The 24536-nt window shown below is 42.4% G+C and overlaps 1 protein-coding gene across 1 annotated transcript; it reads left to right on the top strand.

The window, feature by feature from the left end:
• The first annotated feature begins 5322 nt into the window (after positions 1-5322).
• On the top strand, positions 5323-24076 carry LOC139805569 (myosin heavy chain, skeletal muscle, adult-like). Its single transcript, XM_071764093.1, has 40 exons — positions 5323-5360; positions 5586-5629; positions 6485-6722; positions 6811-6954; positions 7047-7203; positions 9600-9627; positions 9725-9836; positions 9916-10008; positions 10115-10178; positions 10260-10358; positions 10465-10568; positions 10653-10791; positions 11636-11754; positions 11854-12003; positions 12582-12752; positions 12974-13280; positions 13575-13654; positions 15139-15226; positions 15310-15427; positions 16135-16258; positions 16343-16479; positions 16581-16836; positions 17811-18053; positions 18159-18335; positions 18418-18563; positions 18652-18742; positions 18833-19222; positions 19344-19470; positions 19663-19781; positions 19869-20065; positions 20491-20674; positions 20761-20926; positions 21099-21223; positions 21420-21728; positions 21848-22051; positions 22401-22526; positions 22622-22792; positions 22878-22982; positions 23221-23316; positions 23801-24076. The coding sequence occupies exons 3-40, from the start codon at positions 6519-6521 to the stop codon at positions 23951-23953; spliced, it is 5823 nt and encodes a 1940-aa protein (XP_071620194.1). The 5' UTR covers positions 5323-5360; positions 5586-5629; positions 6485-6518; the 3' UTR covers positions 23954-24076.
• The last annotated feature ends 460 nt before the right edge of the window (positions 24077-24536 follow it).

The raw sequence follows: 24536 nt of genomic DNA, 5'->3' as shown, positions 1-24536 counted from the left end.
CTGCATACTCCTGGAGGACAGACACACACAGCTTCACTTTATTTTCCCACTTCATACACAAAAGCAGCATGGCAAGGATCTCTGACTTGTCTGTGGAATTCTGTGCAGCTGTAGGAAAGGTCATGGTATTTCTATTTACTGTAGCTGACCAGTTTTCAGTTTGCAAACTGTTTATATTGGGATGACTTGTCAGATTAAAATCACAATCTCACATTTCTCAATGTCTGTCTAAATTCTGAAGAACACCAATGTTCCATGCAATTGAGCATGCAGTGTTTCCTTAGGATTTTCTAGCTTTAGTTTTGAATATCCTGACTCCTGCGTCTTATACTTAGAAACTAGAAAGAAAGGGATGTGATGGCCAGGGGCAGCTCTGGCTGCAGACCTTGAGATGCTGGAGTTCAGGAACATGGGAAGAGAAAAAAAAAACAAACAAGTTTCAGGACCACAACCCTGACCTTCAGAAGAGCAGGGTTTCACCTGCTTGTGGACCTACTTGGAAAAATCCCATGGGAAACTGTCCTGGAGATAAGGGCCCAGGAGAGCTGGATTTTCAAACATCACCTCTTCCAGGTTCATTCTGACTTACAGAGAGTTTGTAAAAGTGCTAGCAGCATGGATGAGCAAGGAAATCCTGACTATAATCAAACTGAGAAGAGGAGGCATACAAGAGACGGAAGCAAGGTCATGTGTGCCAGGAGGAATATAAAGGCAGTGTATGATAGCAGAAATGGGGTTAGGAAGGATAAAGCCCATGTTGAGTTGAATTTGGCAAAAGGGACATGAAGAGCAAGAAGGGCTTCTACAGGTATACGAGCAGCAAGAAGATTACTTGGGAAAAAGTGAGTCTGGTGATAAATATGGCAGACTACATGGTGACAGAGGACATAGACAAGTTCCAGTTTGAATCCACTCCCCCATGTCCTATCATTCCCTTAACATCCTAAAAAGTCCCTCCCCAGCTTTCTTGTAGCCCCCTTCAGATACTGGAAGGCCACAACAAGGTCTCCTTGGAGCCTTCTCCTCTCCAGACTGAATAACCCCAACTCTCTCAGTCTGTCCTCATAGGAAAGGTGCTCCAGCCCTCTGATCATCCTCGTGGCCCTTCTCTGGACACATTCCAGCACATCCATGTCCCTCCTGTAAAAGGGGCTCCAGAACTAAATGCAGTACTCCAGGTGGGGTTTCACCAAAGCAGAGTAGAGGAGTAGAGGGGGAGAATCACCTCCATGGACCTGCTGGCCATGCTTCTCTTGATGCAGCCAAGGATATGATTGGCTTTCTGGGCTCCAAGTGCACACTGATGGCTCATGTTGGACTTCTCATCCACCAGCACCCCCGACTCCCTTTCCCCAAGGCTGCTCTCAAGCCACACACTGCTCAGCCTCTATCAGTGCTTGGGATTGCCTCAACACAGATGCAGGACCTTGCACTTGGTCTTGTTAAACTTCATGAGGTTGGCATGGGCCCACCTCTACAGCCTGTCATGGTCCCTCTGGATGGCATCTCTTCCCTCCAGTGTGTCAGCCACACCACACAGCTTGGGGTTATCAGTGACCTTGCTGAGGGTGCACTCAGTGCCACTGTCCATGCCACTGACAAAGATGTTAAACAGGACCGGTCCCAACACTGATCCTTGAGAGACCCAACTTGTCACTGGCCTCCGCTTGGACACGGACCTGTTGATAGCCACTCTGTGGGTGCAGCTGTCAAGCCAGTTCTTAATCCACCGATAGATTCATCCATCAAACCCATATTTTACCAGCTTGGAGACCAGGATGTCATGTGTTGAAGGCTTTGCTCAGGTCCAAGTAAATGATATCAGATACTCTTCCCTTGTCTATTGGTGTTGTGACCTAGAAGGTTGTATCCCATCAGGTACAATGGACTTGTACACTTTCAGATTCTTCATGCAGTTTGCACAATTCTACTCCTCCAGCCTGTTAAGATCCCTCTGGATGGAATCCCTTCCCTTCATTGTGTTGACTTTTGCATACAATTTGGTGTCATCAGCAATCTTGCTGAGGGTACACTTGATTACACTGTCCATGTTGCTGACAAAGATGTTAAATAGCACTGGTCTGAGTACCAACCCTCAAGGAACAAGAGAGTCATCCCATCACAGTCCAATAAGCACTCAGCTTTGAGGGTATATTATGGTTCTGCCCAGTTTGACCCAGATTGTACAAATGCTTGTGTTATGTTTATAATTGCTGTAACATTTGTTCATTCTCTGCTGCACCCTTATGTTGCTGGATGCAGAAAAAACATCAATGAGCCCCTGAAACAAGGAAAATGCTTGCATTTGAAAAATTCACAGAGTTCTGGGAGTTGTGAGAGTTTTGCCTTTCCATTTTACCAACTGAGTGTGGGGCACTGGCCTTGTTTAGGAAAGCCTTTATCTGACCATACTTCTCTAAGAGTCTCCTCAGGAACAGGAAATTAAGTATTGAAAGCCAGAGTTTCTTGTCAGACACTAAAGATACCTTCTGTGCCTGTTTTCCTTTCCTGTGTTCTGACCTTGTGTTAACACCCCAGGCAGAATCAGTCTCCCCCAGTAGATAAAATAGGGGGGTGAATCATCCTGTGCAGAGAGGAACAGTTCACCTACTGTTTTTTATCCCCTCAGCAGGCTGAGGGTTGGGATATGAGTAGGAGAAGCACCTTATCTCTTTTACAGAAGGAGAGGCAAGGCAATCTACAGGAACTCAGCATCCCAGGATGGCTTTGGGACCTTTTGATATATATTGATATATATTCCCACATATACTCACTGTGGGAATAAATGTGTGAGGTGCTATTTCCTGCATGAGGCAGATAAAAGCCATGCACTATAGAAGGTGGTCCTTTCTTACCAGTTTTCTAGCCAGGAAAGTTAAAGGGAATAGAAAAGCAAGTCGGTTGTCAATTCCTCTCAAATCTGTTGCCTTCCCAGATGATTCCCATTGCCCTAGGAGGTGAAACAAAATACAAGCTGTCAAACTGACAGAGAATGATATACTGCAAGTGTGATCTTTGAACCAGTGTACTGGAATCTAAGTCATGCTCTTTAATTAACATGTGCAGAGGACCCAAGAACGAAGGTGAAACTATAAAGATTCATTCTGCAGCTAATACTAAATACATAAACATGATAATGATTGTACAAGCAATCATATCATAGAGATCATAGAGAGCCTTAATCAGGATTAACAGGAGATATTTAAGCTGCAAAGCTTTCATTTCCTGCACAACTTGGAAGTCACTATGTCAACAGTCAGAGACAAGTTTATCAATAAACTGCAGATCCAACTTGAGGTTATTGTCATGTATCATATAAAGAGCAGTCATCTGTTCTTTGTTAAACAGTTATACACTGCATTAGAAGTAAAGGGGGGAATGTATCCTTTCTTTCTCTTCCTTTATCCTGTTTTGCATGCTAGAGGATAAGTAAGACTTTTCCATTTTCTTCAATGAAATTTCTACAAGTACTGTTTTTCTACAAGTATTATTTTTTCAGACACTGAAACCTCTGTATTTATTGTTCAGAAAGACATTGTCAGCTTCATAAATACTTGACCTCAGATGTTCCGGTTGTACCTCTGTGTGGATATTTGTTATGGAAACACACAAACATTCTTTAAGGCAGTGAGTTGAGAAGACAAGTCATCACCTCTGACCCTTCTTACAGTGTTTCACTTCCCATCTTAGGGAGACTGTGACCTTTCACAATATGGTACAGAATCACAGCACCTCAGCGTAGATCCATGGAGAACTTCAAACAGAAAATCATACCTAAATTTTGGCAAAGGAAATGACACCTCATGAATTTCAAACTTTTCTTATACAGAGCAGCTACAGTGTTCTACTTGTGTCTTTTCCTTACGCCCTTCTTAAACGACGTGATATAAATTTTCTGCTGCCTGATTCCTATAAGTAGCAGCAGAGGATATGACCACACCACATCCCCTGAATTGGCCATATCATAAAATTTTACTGTGAATGGTTAAAGCCGTGCAAGTAGGGTTTTTTTTCCGCAGCTACTTAGTACATCTCTTCTCCATTTTACCTCATGTTCACTTTCACTAATAATTATCATGCGTAGTTTAAAAGCCATCTGCACAATTAAACTCACTTGAGACATGATGTGTTATCATTGATGTATGGGAACAGGTCAAGTACTCCTTCCTCAGTGTAAACAGCATCCAAAACCTTTGTGAATTTAGCTTAAACTAATGATTCTTTTTAGTTTTCTTTAGAAATGAAAAGGCATTTTAATATTAAGGAAAAAAAAGAAAGTCCTTTTTGATACAATTTTTTATTTTTAGGGTGAGGTTTAAGTTACTATTTTCTGTTGAAAATATTCTGTTTCTGGAAGAACCTAGGTTTATTTCCACTAGGCTAATGTAGGGGGGCATGGAAGTCTTGTCTACACCCACAGGTTAGACATGTCAAGACCCAGAGCCTTCCAGGACTTCTCGAGATTTCTGTGGAATTTGTGTTTGGTCTTGGGAAGGCTGGAGGAGCTGCATTGGTGATCTAAACCCTGTTCTTGCATTTGGTAACTATAGCCACTGTCCAAGGTGTCTACACCTTGGACAAATCTGAGCAGCAAATCTGAGTTAGAACTAACATGTAACCTAAAAGGTGAAGGACACAAAATGACAGTAATCCCTGATAATCTGACTTCATGGAATATTCTGCTAGATGCATCTGAGCAAACAAGAACAAAGGAGAAGAGCAAACCAGTATCTTTAAAATCCAGTTTTCAAATTGAAGGCAATTGGCAATATTTCAGAAGGTAAAAGATGTAAATAAATGTATGAATCAAGAGGGACAGTCTCCTTCAATATTTTGAAAGTAGCCAGCAGCTAAGGAATTGTAAATAGGTGCAGTAAGACAAGAAAGATACAACTGTCTGAACTTTTGGAATTTGGACTATACTAGATTCCTCCTTTTAATCTCCATAATATTTCAGAATAGAATCTTCCTAAAGCTCTTTGTAATAGTTATCCTTCTAGCTGCTGCTGAGTTCTGAGACACACAAACCTTCCATTTCAATCAGGAATTCAGATTCAAGCAAAGCCAACAATTCCAAGTCCCAGAGTCACGCTCTATTTGCTGGACAGTACTTCCTCCTTTCAGATTCCTAGTAAAAATATTTATAGTATATTTATTCACATAGCTACTAATACTTCATATATTTCTAAATATATCCACGAACACGAATGGGAATCATGCACTCAGTCAGGTTTGCCAAACAATGCTTTGCCAAAAATTTTTTGACCTAAGAAAGAGGAGAAGGGAGTTCTATGTGCAGACCAGAACCTATAAAAGTGCTGGTAGGACAAGTATGTTCTGTCTCCACGGAAAGGTTCAAGGTAAAAGTATGGAGAGCTGGGTACTGGCAGAATCTCACTGCATTTCTACTGCCTGTGGACCTGCTCTCCTTAAAGGAAAAAGGGTTGTCTGTATAAATAGAGATATTCTTTCTGCTTTCAAATCACTGGCATGTTTTTCCTCTTCAGATCTGTGTAAAAATAAGAAGCATTTCGTCATTTTTTGTGCAAAAATAAGAAGCGTGTTGTTATTTTTTTGTTTTTCAGTATTGTTCAGCTTCCAGCCTGATAGACAGCTGGCATCACAAGAGGTAAGATTTTGATTTACCTACCCCATAGGAATAGATTCTCCAGAATTTTTTTAATGCACCTGTATGGGCACTTCCCATATCCTTTTAAATCTGTGCATACTAATGCAGTGCAATTCCATATGACAACTGAATCTAAACCAGAGAATTCCCTTACATAGCTGGGTTGGACACATTTTTCGGTTATCTTCTGGAAAATAGGTGACCTCTTACCACACAAGTCTCTTAACGGGAGGTTGCCTGTAAAGAGAAATCCAGGTAGAGAAGGTGAATGAACAGAATATATATAGATAAGATTTTGTTAAATCTCTCTGAGAGTTTTATGTTGAAGTTTTCCCCTTTTGATACAAGTTAATCTTAAAGGATCATCTTGAACTGGAAAATGCAGAACAACTGAAGCAGCTAAAATTCTGATTTCTAACTGATGCAAAAGTTCTGGGTAGACAATTCACACCTGTGCTTCTGCTTACTCCACACCTTATATGGTCTAAGGTGAGCAGGAAAGAAAGCACATAGGTAGGATTTGTTAATTTCATTGAGATTACTTCCATTGGTATCTTTGCTGCTTCATGTAGAAAATTTTCAATTGTGTAGATCAAGTAAATTTTCCTGTATATCCTACTGAAACATTACTAGATCTAAGGAATAGAACATGTAAACTGGAATAAGGGAAAGTTAAAATAATCTAATTCAAACACACTTATTTTCTTTAGGAGCTAAATAAAGAAAACCTAGGGTGAAAAGCTGGTAAGAAAGTTAGGGAGACCTGAAGAATAGGTAGAGCACAACAGTAGAGAGTCAGCTGTGTGATACAAGACTGTTACTTCACTCAGCACTGTGCATGTCTCTCCACCTCAGACCTGTGCAGTGCTGCACTCAATAAACTGCAGCCATGGCAACAGATGCGGACATGGCCATCTTTGGGGAGGCAGCTCCCTACCTCCGAAAGTCAGAAAAGGAGAGAATTGAGGCCCAGAACAAGCCTTTTGATGCAAAGTCATCAGTCTTTGTGGTGCATCCTAAGGAATCCTATGTGAAAAGCACAATCCAGAGCAGGGAATCTGGGAAGGTCACTGTCAAGACTGAAGCTGGGGAGGTAGGTAAAATGGAAGATTTACAAAAAGCATTAAATTCTTCCTCTGAGATCTTAGCTGACATGCATATACCTTTCTTTTTCATGGCAGACTCTGACTGTGAAGGAAGATCAGATCTTCTCCATGAACCCTCCCAAGTATGATAAAATCGAGGACATGGCCATGATGACCCACCTCCATGAACCCGCTGTGCTGTACAACCTCAAAGAGCGTTATGCAGCCTGGATGATCTACGTAAGTACCAGCCACAGTCTCCCTTTGGGCAGCTCGGAGGAACTGCTCTGCCAGGCTAAGTGGAGCCAACGGGCTGTTTCCTTTCCTCACAGACCTACTCGGGTCTCTTCTGTGTCACTGTCAACCCCTACAAGTGGCTGCCCGTGTACAACCCGGAGGTGGTGTTGGCCTACCGAGGCAAGAAGCGCCAGGAGGCCCCTCCACACATCTTCTCCATCTCTGACAATGCCTATCAGTTCATGCTCACTGGTGAGTGGGTCTCAGAGAAATTCCATCAAAAAACATTTCTAAAGTAATCACAAAAGTAAAAGTAATCAGAGATACTCTGGTAAATATGCTGATATTTCTTAAAACATCATTAGATTTTGATGAAATTCAACAAGGGGAAGTGTAGAGTTTTGCATTTGGGGAAGAACAACACGATGTCCCAGTATAGGTTGGGGGCTGACCTGCTGGAGAGCAGTGTAGGTGAAAGAGACCTGGGGGTCCTGGTAGACAAGAAGATGACCATGAGCCAGCAATGTGCCCTTATGGCCAAGAAGGCCAATGGCATCCTGGGGTGCATTAGAAAGGGTGTGGTTAGTAGGTCAAGAGAGGTTCTCCTCCCCCTCTATTCTGCATTGGTGAGGCTGCACCTGGAGTATTGTGTCCAGTTCTGGGCCCCTCAGTTCAAGAAGGACAGGGAAGTGCTTGAAAGAGTCCAGCGCAGAGCTACTGAGATGATTAAGGGAGTGGAACATCTCCCTTATGAGTAAAGGCTGAGGGACCTGGGTCTCTTTAGTTTGGAGAAAAGGAGACTGAGGGGTGACCTCATCAATGTTTTCAAATATGTAAGGGGTGAGTGTCAGGGAGATGGAGTTAGGCTTTTCTCAGTGGTGACCAGTGATAGGACAAGGGATAATGGGTGTAAATTGGAGCATAGGAGGTTCAAGTTGAATATCCGGAAAAATTTTTTTACTGTAAGGGTGACAGAGCCCTGGAACAGGCTGCCCAGGGAGGTTGTGGAGTCTCCTTCACTGGAGACATTCAAAACCTGCCTGGACACGTTCCTATGCGATGTACTCTAGGTGGCCCTGCTCTGGCAGGGGGGGTTGGTCTAGATGATCTTTTGAGGTCCCTTCCAACCTCTAGGATTCTATGATTTTCATTTCGGTCATAGCATTGAACACCACTAATTTAAGCAGGAGTTTTTCACATCAGTATTTTTAAAAGGAAGGAAAGTACCAGGTATAGTTAGTAAGGACTATAATTATGTCTGTGAAGAAATAGTGAGAGTGAAAGTGGTTTGAGGTTGCTTTGTGATGAGAAAATTCAGTCTAACAGTGTGAATTTAATTCATCAAAGGGCTAAAGGAAACCTCAATATTGCAAATGTTTAGATTTGAAAAGAATTAAATAAGACTTCTGCAATACAGAAGATATGTATTGCCCTTCAAGGATTTTCTGTGTTCATAGAAAAGCATTATAGAATCATAGAATGATTTGGGCTGGAAGTGACCTTGAAAAATAATGTAGCCATTTCCTCCAGCATTGGAAGAGATATCTTGCACCAGAACACGTTGCTAAAAGCTCTGTCCAACCTTTCCTGGAGCTCTTCTTATGCATCTTCTCTGAGCAGTGTTTTCCTTTGGATCACTGCTCTCAGAATGAAAAAAATTTCTTCTTTATATACAATCTAAATCTGTTGCTCCCTGTCCTGTAACTAGAGGCTCTGTTAATTTATTATAACCCCCCTTTAATATTTTAAATGCCACAATTAGGGGGCTGTGGAACCTTTTCCAGGCTGAGCAACCCCAATTGTCTCAGCCTTTCCTCATAAGAGAGACATTCCAATCCTTGGATCATTTTTGTGGCCTCCTCTGGACTAGTTCTAACAGGTCCACATCTTTCTTATACTGGAGACCTCAGAGCTGGATGTAGTATTCCAGGTGGTGTCTCACAAGAGTGGAGCAGAGTGACAGAAGTACCCATCTTGCCCTGTTGACCACACATCTTTTTATTCAGCCCAGGATCTGACTGGATTTCCAGGCTGCAAATGCATATTGCAAGCTCATATCCACCAGTAACACAAGTTCTTCTCCACATGGCTGGTTTCAAGTGATCTTGGGGGCTGACCAGTATGTAGCGCATGGCCTTGTTAAACTTCATGAGGATTCTGTGAGCCCACTCTGAGTCCTTCTGTATGGACTCCCTTCCCACTGCTGTATCAACTATACCACTTGGCTCAGTGCCATCTGCTGATTTGCTGAGGGTGCACTCAATTGTACCATGTATGCCATTAATGGAGATATTAAGTAGTGTTGTTCTCAGCACAAAACATTGATATCACTTGTTAACCATTTGGATGAAGAACCTATGAATATAACATTTCAATGCGGTCATTAAGCTGCATTCTTTATCCATCTAACAGTCCACCCATCAAAACAAAATCTTTCTTATTTAGAGGCAGTAGTGTTGTGTATGTTTACAATAATGTGATGCAAATTACTTCACAGGGCATTGAAATGAAAAAGAAGGTAATTACTAACAGCAAACAAACAAAAAAATGCAGATTTTTTTCTTGTCATAACTTTTATTTACTGCAATAATTTTCAATCTCTTTGTGTTTCACATTTAAAAGTCTGTTTCTTTCTGCCCCTTTCACAGATCGTGAGAACCAGTCGATCCTGATCACGTAAGTACCTCCCTGTTCAGGTCCCTGTGGGGCTGCCCAGTGCCAGGGGACCTCCTGCCTGATCACACACTCTCTGCTTCTCTCTTTGGTTTCACAGCGGAGAATCTGGTGCAGGGAAGACTGTGAACACAAAGCGTGTCATCCAGTACTTTGCAACAATTGCAGCTAGTGGGGACAAGAAGAAAGAGGACACACCTGGCAAAATGCAGGTGAGGTCCTAAGGGTAGGAACCTGCAACTTCCGAATTTCTTTAGGAGTTGTATCATGACAATGGGATTTTTGTTCTAGGGGACACTTGAGGATCAAATCATCAGTGCCAACCCACTGCTGGAGGCTTTTGGTAACGCCAAGACAGTCAGGAATGACAATTCCTCACGCTTTGTAAGTAGCTGCCTAAGAAAAAACTCCTTTTTTTCACACTGACTTGAATATTCTTGCAGTCAGGATTGGCAAAATAGATCTCAATCCACCTTTCTTCTTCTTTCAGGGTAAATTCATCCGAATCCATTTTGGTGCCACGGGGAAACTGGCTTCTGCTGACATTGAAACATGTAAATGACCCTCCTGGCCTGATCCCTTTCCTTCCAGCCACCTCAGTTCTTGTGCTAACTCTGTCCTACCATCCTTGGCAGATCTGCTGGAGAAGTCCAGAGTCACTTTCCAGCTTCCGGCAGAAAGAAGCTACCACATATTTTACCAGATCATGTCCAACAAGAAGCCAGAGCTAATTGGTAGGAAAGATCACTGAACTCTCCAGACAAAGGTTTATGGAACAACACCTAGTTCCTTCACGTGCCGGTTCCATTGGATTTGTCTGTGTTTTGTCCTTCTTTTCAGAGATGTTACTGATCACCACCAACCCATATGACTATCTCTATGTGAGTCAAGGTGAGATCACTGTTCCCAGCATTAATGACCAGGAGGAGCTGATGGCCACGGATGTAAGTAATGCACAGAAGTTTTTCTTTGGTGGGCCCTGACCTTTATCAGGCTTGGTACTCTCACTCTAATGATTCTTTTGTTAGAGTGCCATTGACATCCTGGGCTTCAGTCCTGATGAGAAGACAGCTATTTACAAGCTGACAGGGGCTGTCATGCACTATGGCAACATGAAGTTTAAGCAGAAGCAACGTGAGGAGCAGGCAGAGCCAGATGGCACAGAAGGTACCAGCATGATACATCCCACAGCACAGTACCCACCAGAACACTCAGTAAGGCAGGCAGAATTCAGAGCCATTCAGAGCCAGAATTCAGCCTGCACAGTTCCCCGGATGTGCTGGAAAACATAAGCATGTTCTAACCAGGAGAACACAGCTCAGTGGAAGACGCACATTATTTTGAACTATGCAAATGTAAGGTCCATTAAAGCCTAAAACCCGCTCACCACTGGCTGACATAATAGGAGTTAGGCTGAAGAAAAGCAAGCTGTGCTGCCATAGCTGACACAGAACTGGAAGCCACTTTGCTCACTGCCTTAAGTTTATCAACACAGGTGGCTACTATCATTTACCATCAGCTGTATTCACTTCCTAATGGTGTGCAGGTGTGCAAGCCAGAATCCTGAAGCTGCTCTGCTTCAAAGCCCACATTCTGGAGGCAACAGAGAACATTGTGCTGTTTCATTTGATATGGGGGGTTAAAAAAGTACATCAGTTATGCAGCTGTGGCTCAGGCATACTGCATTTTCTGTAGAGTCTTAGCATGTCTCCAAGACTTCTGTGCAAAAAACAGACATCTCAGATCTGTCACATATACCACAAACATATAAAATTAAGGAGTTGGATTTTTTATCTTGAGTTGTGGTTTTAGTGTCTGTGGTTTTGCTATTTTTTAGGAAGGTTGAGATAGTTAAGTGAAAATGTCTGTAAGGAATACAACAGCAATGAATTGGATAATAATGAATAGTAAATAATTCAATATAATAGAGTTATTCTATATAATAAAATTGCCCAGTGTTCTTTCTATTGGAGAGCTAATATTTGATCCTGCTGTATGCTTGTTCCCTTAGTTGCTGACAAGGCTGCCTACCTGATGGGTCTGAACTCAGCAGATCTGCTCAAAGCCCTGTGTTATCCCCGGGTCAAGGTGGGGAATGAGTATGTGACCAAGGGTCAAACTGTGCAGCAGGTAAGAAGCAAGGGATGATAGAAAGCAAATTACATGAATTGAAAACTTTGAACTTCTTCTTTTGCCCTGAATGATAACTTTCCTTTTACTTTTCTTTAGGTATACAATTCAGTTGGTGCCTTGGCAAAAGCTGTCTTTGAGAAGATGTTCTTGTGGATGGTTGTTCGCATCAACCAACAGCTGGATACGAAGCAGCCCAGGCAGTACTTCATTGGTGTCCTGGACATTGCTGGCTTTGAGATCTTTGATGTAAGAACAGTATTTTTTTACTATGTTTTTAGAAAGAAAGATGCTTCCCCCTTTTATTTTTTTTACTGAATTTTTTTTATCCTTTCAGATTGCACCTAAAGCATTATGATTCTCTCAGGGAAGATATTTTTCTGTGCACATATGCCAATAGAAATCTATAAATGCAGTTTTTTAACTAAATTCAAACAGCAGAACATTAAAATGGTGTCTATTGAAGGGATGCCAGATCCATAGACACAATTTGTGCTTAGAAGGTGTGGGACATGCTTTGAAATGAGTATTTGTCAATGTTGGATAAAATGTTTCACTATGGACTCAACTGTAAGTAAATTAGACCACTCTAGTAGAAATTGAAACTAACAGGTGTGAAATATTGAAGTAGCCTAAGCTCCTAGGGGTCATATCCATATGGGTAAAGTTAAGCTTGGCAAAAGAGGCACAGTGATGGAAGTTCCTGGCTGAACAAAGAGGGAATTCAGAGATCTCCTGTAATTTGGTACCAAAAAACCTCAGCACTATTCTTTATTTCTAGCTTTCTAAATTTACATTAATACTTATTTCTGTTTGTAACTGTTCAGTTCAACAGCCTGGAGCAGCTGTGCATCAACTTCACCAATGAGAAACTGCAACAGTTCTTCAACCACCACATGTTCGTGCTGGAGCAGGAGGAGTACAAGAAGGAGGGAATTGAATGGGAGTTCATTGACTTTGGGATGGACCTGGCTGCCTGCATTGAGCTCATTGAAAAGGTATTAATGTAATTCACAATGTCTAATATTTTCAGAAATGCATTAATTTTTGGCATATTCATAAATGTAGCTTGAAAGGGTATATTTAATATCATAAGCACAATTTGCTCTGTTGAGCAGAACAATCTCTAAGAGCATTAATATTTTCCAAATCTAAAAGCTATTTCTTTTTCTGTGATTCTGACTTTTCACCTTTTCCTCCTTCTTTCTGCTTCTCCCAGCCCATGGGCATCTTCTCCATCCTGGAAGAGGAGTGCATGTTCCCCAAGGCAACAGACACCTCTTTCAAGAACAAGCTCTATGACCAGCATCTGGGCAAGTCCAACAACTTCCAGAAACCCAAGCCTGCCAAAGGCAAGGCTGAGGCCCACTTCTCCCTGGTGCACTATGCTGGCACAGTGGACTACAACATCACTGGCTGGCTTGACAAGAACAAGGACCCCCTGAATGAAACTGTTGTGGGCCTGTACCAGAAATCATCACTGAAGACACTGGCCTTACTCTTTGCCTCTGCTGGAGGAGAGGCAGGTCAGTTCTGTGAAATTCATATTTTAATTTTTAATGACTCTACCATGAATACCACCCAGAGTGTTTTAAAGAAACTGCATGTTGTGCAGAGTCACACCTTTGGTCCTCTGTTCCTTTAGATTAAGTGTTGACTCTGTTTCACATTGAATCCTAGGTTCCTTTCTAGGTTCCTTTCACTGAATGTTAGGCTCCTGACTCCTAGCCTGACTGACACATATGAACAGGATCTTGCAGTCTCATGGAGAAAAAGTCTAGAAATCATTGTTGTAAAACCATTTCTTCTGTGTTTTTTAGAGGCTAGTGGTGGTGGTGGTGGCAAGAAGGGAGGCAAAAAGAAGGGTTCTTCTTTCCAGACTGTATCAGCTCTTTTTAGGGTAAGTACAGAAAGCATTCTATCTTATTTTTAACTCTTCACACTAACTCCAAGGCCATTTTACTGCACCTATTAACACTCTTCTGCCTCAACAAGATTTCTACAGTTATTCACAAAAGTCAGTTGAGATCAGCTGAAGAAGATCAGTTTTGATCTTGCTTTTTTTTTAAATGTTGGAAAATGCACTTAGGTCAGGCTACAGTTTCATTTACTCCTGAGTACACTTGTTGGTAGGATAAAGCTCCTCCCCTTTTCCCTCTGACTTGGGAGGAAAATTGTGGATATCACTAGCTGCGTCAAGGAATTTCAAGTCTAGACAATACATATAAATATATGTGCATTTGTAGATAATAATACATAGCACATACTTTTTCAGTATCATTTTAGGTATGAAGACAAGGCAACAGGGAAATGTCAAAGCCAGCTACCTTTTCATTAATGAACCAAGCTTATGGCAGATGGATACACTCTCATTTCAGTACTTGTTACATGTAGATGCCATCTGGCATCCTGAAGTTTTACATGGTATGAAATAGGTATTTGAGAAGCTTTGCCCCTACTCCAAACAAGGGCTACACTGAGAACATTTAGGACCTAGCTACTAAAAATTATTGCTAAAATCAGAGATAGTTAATAGATTTGCTTCTAAAAACACATTTGGAAAGGGGTACTATAGAACCTCCCACTCATGTCTTTTCTCTGCAACTTTTGATTCCCATTCGAACTGCACAGGGAGTCTTTCTTGTTTTTCTCTGTGCAACTTCTGTCAAATATTTCTTTACAAGGAGAACCTAATGCCATGAAATATCCATGTCTTGGCTTTCTCTGCAAAATGGGCCATTTCCACCCTTCTCTTTGGTCCTATTTTTGGGTTTGTTTCTGTTCCCATTGATAATTGGTGTTTTCCACAGAGTAAGAATCTGGTGATTACAAGGAGTTATCTTTCACTCAAAGAATCACAGAATCATCTGGGCAGGAAAGGACCTCTGAGATCATCAAGTCCAACCCTTGATCCACCACCACTGTGGTTACCAGACCATGGCACTGAGTGCCACATTCAGTCTCTTCTTAAAAACCTCCAGGGAAGGAGAATCCACCCCCTCCCTGGGCAGCCCATTCCAATGCCTGATCAACCTCCCCTGTAAATAATTTTTCTTAATATCTAACCTCAACCTCCTCCGGCAGAACTTAGGACCATGCTTAAGATCACTCAAAACTATGCTTTTTACTATGAACTTATGGTCACCCTTCTTCATAGGTGTTCTGTTTGAGTGGCTGTATCACTCAGTCTCATAAAAACATATTACACAATTTTGTGGCTTTCTGTCATACTACAGATTGAAACTTAGAAGAAAACTCAAATTAGGGTGGTTATATGTGGAAATAATAAATCCATTATCACTTTTCAACACCTCTCTCACATCTGATAGTATAATTTCAGAGGTACCGTTGTTAATGAAAAATCTTTTGCTCATGAACCAATAGGAAAATCTAAACAAGCTGATGACAAATCTACGGAGCACTCATCCCCATTTTGTACGCTGTATCATCCCAAATGAAACAAAAACGCCTGGTAAGATTATAAAGTAGAAAGAAATAAATAGCATGATGCATCTCTTTATCATGAAGTATAAAATAATTGTCTTATTTGCTTAGGTGCCATGGAGCATGAACTGGTGCTTCACCAGCTGCGCTGTAACGGTGTGCTGGAAGGGATCAGAATTTGCAGGAAAGGTTTCCCAAGCAGAATCCTCTATGCTGACTTCAAGCAGAGGTCAGTCTCCTTTCTGGTCCCCATTCTGTCTTTACAGCATAAATTGCCCATATTAACTATTTTAACATGTGTGGTAATTTTTTGATAACTGAAAGAAGGAGGAAATGCCACAATGTGTAACCAAAGGCAATATAAGAGGCTGGTGAAAGAGAAATTTTTGAGAAATGAAGAGATAGATCAGGTCTCCTCACCAATCATCACCGATAATCACGCAACTGAACTTTACCAGTGTCTCTGAATATGGAAATCGGTGATTATAAGATTTAAACATGCAGAATGGGATCTGGCTACAATACATTCTCAGGTGAAAATTACAAAATTACACAGTGCTTTGGCCACTGTATCATCTTCAAGTTTCAGGGGAAGATGCTTTCTCCCTAAACACATAGTGGCAATGTTCCTCTCTAGAGATTTTATACAAAATAATTTGAGTAAGAAAGATATTGGACTGAAATGGCTGAAGGTCAGTGTCCTCTCTTCATCTGTGACTGATCAAGATGAAGATTGATCACATGCTGAAAAGACAGTAAAAGTGTCCTTAACTTTGTTATCATATTAGGACTTGACTATAACTGTATCTCTAAACAAGGGATTACATTCCAACTTCCTCAGCCTCATTCTGCTGCAAAGACTGCTGTTCATTTCCATAAACAGCATAACTTTGGGACCTGAGATTGTCTTCATTCCTATTTCTGCTCATTCCTCAGATACAAGGTGCTTAATGCCAGTGCTATCCCAGAGGGACAGTTCATTGACAGCAAGAAAGCTTCTGAGAAGCTTCTTGGGTCAATCGACGTGGATCACACGCAGTACAAATTTGGACACACCAAGGTACAAACCCTCCTTGGCTCAACCACTGCATGCCTGTGCTTTGTTCTACCTGTCACTGATGCGCTGCAACATTTCTTTCTCAAGGTGTTCTTCAAAGCTGGGCTGCTGGGACTCCTGGAGGAGATGCGGGATGAGAAGCTGGCAGAAATCATTACCATGACTCAAGCCAGGTGCAGGGGCTTCCTGATGAGAGTGGAGTACCAGAGGATGGTGGAGAGGAGGTAGGAATTTGTCATCTTCAGATGAAATCACTGCACTTGGAGGAAAGTGTTGGTATTCATCATAATGAGCATAATTAATGTACATTTTAATTATGCATCAGGGAGTCCATCTTCTGCATCCAGTACAATGTTCGGTCCTTTATGAATGTCAAGCACTGGCCCTGGATGAAGCTGTTCTTCAAGATCAAGCCCTTGCTGAAGAGTGCAGAATCTGAGAAGGAAATGGCCAACATGAAACAAGAGTTTGAGAAAACTAAGGAAGAGCTTGCAAAGTCTGAGGCCAAGAGGAAGGAGCTGGAGGAGAAAATGGTGGTCCTGCTGCAGGAGAAAAATGAGCTGCAGCTCCAAGTGCAGGCTGTGAGTATTATTTGTACATTTCTTCCAGGGGAAAATAAGATCTAAAACTTCTGTCCTGGTATGAAACTCCCACAATGAACACTAAGTGGCCTTGAAAAATAAAATCAAAATGACTAAAAATAAAATTCACATTTTACATGAAGGTCAACATTATAATATGAGGTCCTACCTTGGGAGTGACTTTTTAAGTCTCTATACCTAGACGTCAGTTTTACCGTGCAAGTTCACAATATATGGATGAATTATAATCACTAGAGGTTTAGTATATCTAGTTCACAGAATTAAAGATTTACTCCTACTTACATAGTGATTCCAGTCTTCAATTACAGGAATATAGGGTTTTTTCTCACTCTAAACGGGCAAGTAAAATTTTCTAGTTATAAAGGTATATCTCAATCAAATGCATTAAATTAAAAAGAAAGACCAAAGGAACAGAAAGACAGCTGAAATCAGGATTGAAAACTGCAGACATACAGACTGGAAATATGACAAGAACAAGCAGTTTTAAAAAGGCAACACCTCTGTAATATGTGCAGTAATTTTAATGAATGTTGAAGGGTGACATTCTTTTTTATCTAAGTGCTTTTCTCTTGAGAATTATTATCCTTTACCTCCCCATGTAACACTTGCTTTAGCATCAATTACAAAGGGTTATGCCACTGATTCCTGTCTTAGAAGCAAAAAATCTGCAAGTTAATTCCACTGAAAAATCAGTAATAGAGAAGGTCACTTTTTTGTATTACTTTTAAGTGCTTAAGGAATACTTATACCACCGAATAATGTGATATTTTTTACAGAACAAAAAAATAAAAGTACTTCCAAACGGAGCACTTGCAATACTATTTCCCAGACAGAAAAACTGTAAACTTACATTGTTTCAGATACAGCTGTTTCATGTGTCAATATAGGCAGGTGTATATAAAGAAGCAAAATTTGCTAATGCTAAAAGCAAAAATTCTCTGTGTCTAAACCAGGAAGCAGACAGCTTGGCTGATGCTGAGGAAAGATGTGACCAGCTCATCAAAACTAAAATTCAGTTGGAAGCCAAAATTAAGGAGGTGACTGAAAGGGCTGAAGATGAGGAGGAAATTAATGCTGAGCTGACAGCCAAGAAGAGGAAACTGGAGGATGAATGTTCAGAGCTGAAGAAAGATATTGATGACCTTGAGCTAACACTGGCCAAGGTTGAGAAGGAAAAACATGCCACTGAAAACAAGGTATGAGGCAGAACTGTTCACGCAGGCCTCACTCAAGACCACTGTGCTGTTGCAAGACTTCTGTCTCAACTTCCTTTATTTACACTTGCTCCTTTCTTCTCAAAGGTGAAAAACCTCACAGAGGAGATGGCAACCCTAGACGAAACCATTGCCAAGCTGACAAAAGAGAAGAAAGCCCTCCAAGAGGCCCATCAGCAGACACTGGATGACCTGCAGGTAGAAGAGGACAAAGTCAATACTCTGACCAAAGCAAAGACCAAGCTGGAGCAGCAAGTGGATGATGTAAGTACAGATATGTATGAGAATATTACAGCTATTATAGAGTCAGACAGTACCGGCAGAACACTGATGGTCTTCTCTTCAGCTGGAAGGGTCCCTGGAGCAAGAGAAGAAACTGCGCATGGACCTTGAGAGAGCCAAGAGGAAACTGGAAGGAGATCTGAAGCTGTCAAATGACAGCATCATGGATCTGGAAAATGATAAACAGCAGCTGGATGAGAAACTGAAGAAGTAAGTGTGGCTGTGGGACACCTGAGTGCTGGGCTGCTGCACTTGGGTGGTTTTGTTCAGGCACTAACAGGGTTTCCTTTGCCCAAAGGAAAGACTTTGAAATCAGCCAGATACAGAGCAAAATTGAGGATGAGCAAGCCCTGGGCATGCAATTACAGAAGAAGATCAAGGAGCTGCAGGTGAGTCTCTGTTCCTTCTTTCTACCCATTCAAAAGCCATCAACTGGGACAAAGGTGTGGGTGTGAAGGGCTGTTCTCAATGTTCCCCAGGCTCGTATTGAGGAACTGGAGGAGGAAATTGAGGCAGAGCGAACGTCTCGGGCAAAAGCAGAGAAGCATCGGGCTGACCTCTCCAGGGAGCTGGAGGAGATCAGCGAGCGCCTGGAAGAAGCAGGAGGAGCTACTGCAGCTCAGATTGAGATGAACAAGAAGCGTGAGGCAGAATTTCAGAAGATGCGCCGTGACCTGGAAGAGGCCACGCTGCAGCACGAAGCCACGGCTGCCGCCCTGCGGAAGAAGCACGCGGACAGCACGGCTGAGCTTGGGGAGCAGATTGACAACCTGCAACGGGTGAAGCAGAAGCTGGAGAAAGAGAAGAGTGAGCTGAAGATGGAGATTGATGACCTGGCCAGTAACATGGAGTCTGTCTCCAAATCCAAGGTACACAAGTACCTTATAGGCATTTCTGCACAAATTGAATTTGATACAATGCACTATTTTCTACCTATTATTAAGAGTACAAGACTCTTTTAAGACTGATCCCTGCCTCATGTTAACACAGGCAAATCTGGAGAAGATGTGTCGTACACTAGAAGATCAACTAAGTGAGATTAAGACAAAAGAAGAAGAGCATCAGCGCATGATCAATGACCTCAATGCTCAAAGAGCTCGTCTGCAGACTGAATCAGGTAAGACATGAAAATCTCTGATGCACAGAATAATAATGCCAGAGAAGTGGCCTTCTGGGCACATGATCTTTGTCTCCCCTGGAATGAGAAATGCATGAAATGGAATCGTTAGCTTCTGCAAGGTCTGCCCTAAATGTCCTCAGATTGTCATCGATGGAAATAAAAGTCTTGTGCATCTGCAAACTTTCCCAGGTGAATATTCACGCCAGGTGGAGGAGAAGGATGCTCTGATTTCTCAGCTGTCAAGAGGCAAGCAAGGATTTACCCAACAGATTGAGGAACTCAAGAGACACTTGGAGGAAGAGATAAAGGTAAGAAGGCTCTGAAAAATATATGCAAATCCAGAATCAATGAGATGGGAGGGAGAAAAATAACTTGTGTTACTACTTTTCCCGAAGGCCAAGAACGCACTGGCCCACGCCCTGCAGTCTGCTCGCCACGACTGTGACTTGCTGCGGGAACAGTACGAGGAGGAGCAGGAGGCCAAGGGGGAGCTGCAGCGTGCCCTGTCCAAGGCCAACAGTGAAGTGGCCCAGTGGAGAACCAAATATGAGACAGACGCTATTCAGCGCACAGAGGAGCTGGAGGAGGCCAAGTATGTGGGGCGGGTGAGGAAGACTGGGAGACACTGAGAACAGAAGTTTCAGGAGACCACTGTGACTCTGTGATTCTTTCAGTTCCCTGAAAGAATCCACTGTTCTACTTCTGGGCATGGTGCCAGGATGAGAGCAATTGGGAAAAGCACACTGGGGAAAGGCAGGATCATCAAAGTTCTTTAGATGGGGAATAGCAGAGGGATGCTGGTATGAACAGCAGGGTAAAGAGCACAGTCTCAATTGCTGTAGCCCAGGATACAGCCACAGAAATAGAGCCACTGGATGGGAGAGTTCCTACACGTCTGCACAAACAGGGATCACACACTACCAAGTGGATAAATGTGATGTTGTGACAAACATCCTGACTACACACCACAAGATCCTATTTCCCCACTTACGTGGACCTGTGCTTACCTCCTCCCAGGAAGAAGCTGGCACAGCGCCTGCAGGATGCAGAGGAACATGTTGAAGCTGTCAATGCCAAATGTGCTTCCCTGGAAAAGACAAAGCAGAGGCTGCAGAATGAAGTGGAGGACTTGATGATTGATGTGGAGAGATCAAACGCTGCCTGTGCAGCTCTGGATAAGAAGCAAAGGAACTTTGACAAGGTCTTTTGGGCTTCAGCCCTGGGGCTCCTGGGCAGAGCCTCCCCTCCTGATTGTCACCTCCATACTCACACCCCATTTCTCTTCAGATCCTGGCAGAATGGAAGCAGAAGTATGAGGAAACACAGGCTGAGCTGGAAGCCTCCCAGAAGGAGTCTCGCTCGCTCAGCACAGAGCTCTTTAAGATGAAGAATGCCTATGAGGAGTCCTTGGACCACCTGGAGACGCTGAAGCGTGAGAACAAGAACTTGCAGCGTAAGTCCCTGGCCCTCTGCTGCTGGCAGGGCCTTCTCACTGACCACCACTACCCAGCACTCCACGCGGCTCTGTGGCCACAGGTCTGCAGAGATGCCTGTCACCTTGGTGTGGCAGGGCCCTTCCCATCCATCTCTCTGCCTGACCATGACATTGGTCTTTGCTCCCCCAGAGGAGATTTCTGACCTCACGGAGCAGATTGCTGAGGGAGGAAAGGCGATTCATGAGCTGGAGAAAGTCAAGAAGCAGATTGAGCAGGAGAAATCTGAACTCCAGGCCTCCCTGGAGGAAGCTGAGGTACACAGCATCATTTGTTGCTCTCATTTAAGTCTTGGATCTCTGACTAATGAGCACTGGGACATAATTCCCAGGCACAAGAGCAAAAGAGTGTTTCTATAAAAAATCCATTATCTAAACATGTCTCTCATTCTCATTGAGAGCTTCTGGTCCAACATTTGTCTCATAAAAAGTGTTTTAATTTTTTGTTGTCCAGGCCTCCCTTGAACATGAAGAGGGGAAGATTCTGCGCCTCCAGCTTGAGCTCAACCAGGTGAAGTCTGAGATTGACAGGAAGATAGCAGAGAAAGATGAGGAGATTGATCAATTGAAGAGAAACCACCTCCGAGTCGTGGAGTCCATGCAGAGCACCCTGGATGCTGAGATCAGGAGCAGGAATGAAGCCCTGCGGCTGAAGAAGAAGATGGAAGGAGACCTGAATGAAATGGAGATCCAGCTCAGCCACGCCAACCGCCAGGCTGCAGAGGCACAAAAGAACCTGAGGAACACACAGGGAGTACTCAAAGTATGGCATAACTAAATATACACTATGTAGCTAAATATTTTACTTTGCTACAGTTTTCTGTTCTCTGATAATTTCAAGGCAGGAAAATAGGCCTCACAACCTTTCTTGTGCATTACCAGGATACACAGATACACCTGGACGATGCTATCAGGGCACAAGAGGACCTGAAGGAGCAGGTGGCCATGGTGGAGCGCAGAGCAAACCTGCTGCAGGCTGAAGTTGAGGAGCTACGGGCAGCCCTGGAGCAGACAGAGCGGTCGAGGAAATTGGCTGAGCAGGAGCTTCTGGATGCGAGTGAGCGTGTGCAGCTCCTCCATACCCAGGTTAGTGTCATGTATGACTAATGCTGTCATTAACATAATTTTATGTATTCTATAGCACCATTTACATTTTTACTGCCACTAGATTGAAAATGGTGAGGAAAGATGATCCCTTTTTTCTTTATGAGTATATTTCTTCTCTGTTTACTGAGAAATTGTGAGGAAAGACATTATCTTAAAATACAGCAGCGCTCTGCAGCTATGACAGCAGCTTTTTTAGAACAGAATCCCATGTGACCTGTTTGCAAAATTTATATTAAAAAAACAACACTTATGCAATGTTCTTTTTTTATATATTGTAAGTTAAAATATTTTATATATTGTAAGTTGTGATGTTAATTCTCTTCAACAGAACACCAGCTTGATCAACACCAAGAAGAAGCTGGAAACAGACATTACCCAAATTCAAGGGGAAATGGAGGATACGATCCAGGAAGCCCGCAATGCTGAAGAGAAGGCCAAGAAGGCCATCACAGATGTGAGCTGGGGGTTCTTTGCACTGCTTCAGATAAGTGCCTTCTCCCTAAAAGGTCTCCAGCCCCAAAATGGCTTTGGCTCTTTTGCTCTCATCAGGCAGCCATGATGGCAGAAGAGCTGAAGAAGGAGCAGGACACCAGCGCCCACCTGGAGAGGATGAAGAAGAACCTGGACCAGACAGTGAAGGATCTGCAGCTTCGTCTGGATGAGGCTGAGCAGTTGGCTCTGAAGGGAGGCAAGAAGCAAATCCAGAAGCTGGAGGCCAGGGTGCGTAGGGCTTTTGTTAATGCATGAGCAGCCATGTCAGGTGAGCAGCCATCAGGGAAGCTCCAAAGTGGACTTGTCATTGCAGGTGCGGGAGCTGGAAGGGGAGGTTGATGCTGAGCAGAAGCGCAGCGCTGAAGCCGTGAAGGGTGTGCGCAAGTACGAGAGGAGGGTGAAGGAGCTGACCTACCAGGTAAGGCAGGAGGCATCTTTATGTTTAAACATTCTTCTTCCAGGAAGGCAAACTGTTGGCACATTGCTTTAAAGAAGGATTACTTTCTCTATATGACAGTGATATAGTTAGCAGAATTTTGACCTCTGTACTTCTGGACAGTAATGCTCCGTAAAGAACATTACTTACACTGTTTCACAGTTATGATATTTAGAAAAACATCTAAGCAAGGATTTCTATTATTTGCCATTTTGTGCAGTCTGAGGAAGACCGTAAGAATGTTCTCAGGCTTCAAGATCTGGTGGACAAGCTGCAAATGAAAGTGAAGTCCTACAAGAGACAAGCTGAGGAAGCTGTAAGTATCACTCTGACCAAGGCAGACTTCCTTCTTGAGAAGGTGGAATACTGTGTTGGTTTTCTTCTGTCCAGCTCTTTGAAATCTTGACTGTTTTAATGCAACAAGACAATGGGAAATGTAAGAATAAGAAATGGTAGTTTGGGGAGACGCTATACTTCCTAGCCTCTATTTGTTTTGCTCTAAGCCTCTACTTCTTCCTTCCTACTCTGCTCTGTGAGTCAGAAGCAGCTGTCTGTCTATGCAGGAAGTCCCTGACATGAAGTCTGCCTAGACTGTGCTGCATATAATGTGGTCATGGCTTTCTTGACACTCCGGTTTTATTTCCTCTTCTGGGACACTTAACACCCCAAGCTGGTTTCTTACCTTTGTCCTGAACCTGCTCTGCTTGTCCAGCTGTGGCATTTCAATTTTTTTTTGTCAAGTTTTCAGATACTAAATGCTCACATACATATTGTTTTCATAACTCCCTCTCCCTGTACAGGAGGAGTTGTCCAATGTCAACCTCTCCAAGTTCCGCAAGATCCAGCACGAGCTGGAGGAAGCCGAGGAGCGGGCTGACATTGCAGAGTCACAGGTCAACAAGCTCCGAGCAAAGAGTCGGGAGATTCATAAGAAGACAGAAGAGGAAGAGTGAAGATCCGAAGTCTAAAAAAGTGACCTGAGGCATGCATAAAATGTAACCTCACTGTTGCTCTCTTCTGTAATTATGTTTTATGCCTAGGTAATAAAAACAGTAGAGACCTTTGCATACAAACAATTATTATTGTGCTTTATTTATTTTTTCTAGCTTTCATTACTTTTGGAATTAATGTATACAGTTCCTATTCATATTTAAATGTATATTAAATAGCAATATAAATATTTAAATTTATGGTTTTTAAAATGCATGAGAAATAATAGAAGTTTAGGATTAGCCTTTCACCTCACAATGAGAAGATTACATTTCTTTGATAGACTGTGACTTCAGTCTCTCAAGTTATGATGAATTCTTAGGATTAAAAAAAAAGATCCCTGAAGTATTTTTTTAATAATACGTGTTTTTTATTAATTGGAAAAAAAACAAAAAAACAAAAAAACAAAAAAAAAAACAAAAAACAAAAAAAACAAAAAACAAAAAAAAACCAAAAACAAAAACAAACAAACAAAAAAAAAAACAAAACAAAAACAAAAAAAAAAAACCAAAAAAAACCAAAAAAAAAAGCTGCTTTTGTTAGGGG

Source organism: Heliangelus exortis, chromosome 20, assembly GCF_036169615.1.
Source record: "Heliangelus exortis chromosome 20, bHelExo1.hap1, whole genome shotgun sequence".
NCBI lineage: Eukaryota > Metazoa > Chordata > Aves > Apodiformes > Trochilidae > Heliangelus > Heliangelus exortis.
This window is presented reverse-complemented; position numbering and strand designations above follow the sequence as displayed.

Excerpts from the sequence above, each read along its gene's own strand:
- LOC139805569 (XM_071764093.1), top strand. The coding sequence starts at position 6,519 with ATGGCAACAGATGCGGACATGGCCATCTTTGGGGAGGCAGCTCCCTAC. Across the intron at positions 16,480-16,580 it reads CAGAGGATGGTGGAGAGGAG|GGAGTCCATCTTCTGCATCC; the intron begins GTAGGAATTTGT and ends ATTATGCATCAG. Across the intron at positions 18,564-18,651 it reads CTGGATGAGAAACTGAAGAA|GAAAGACTTTGAAATCAGCC; the intron begins GTAAGTGTGGCT and ends CTTTGCCCAAAG.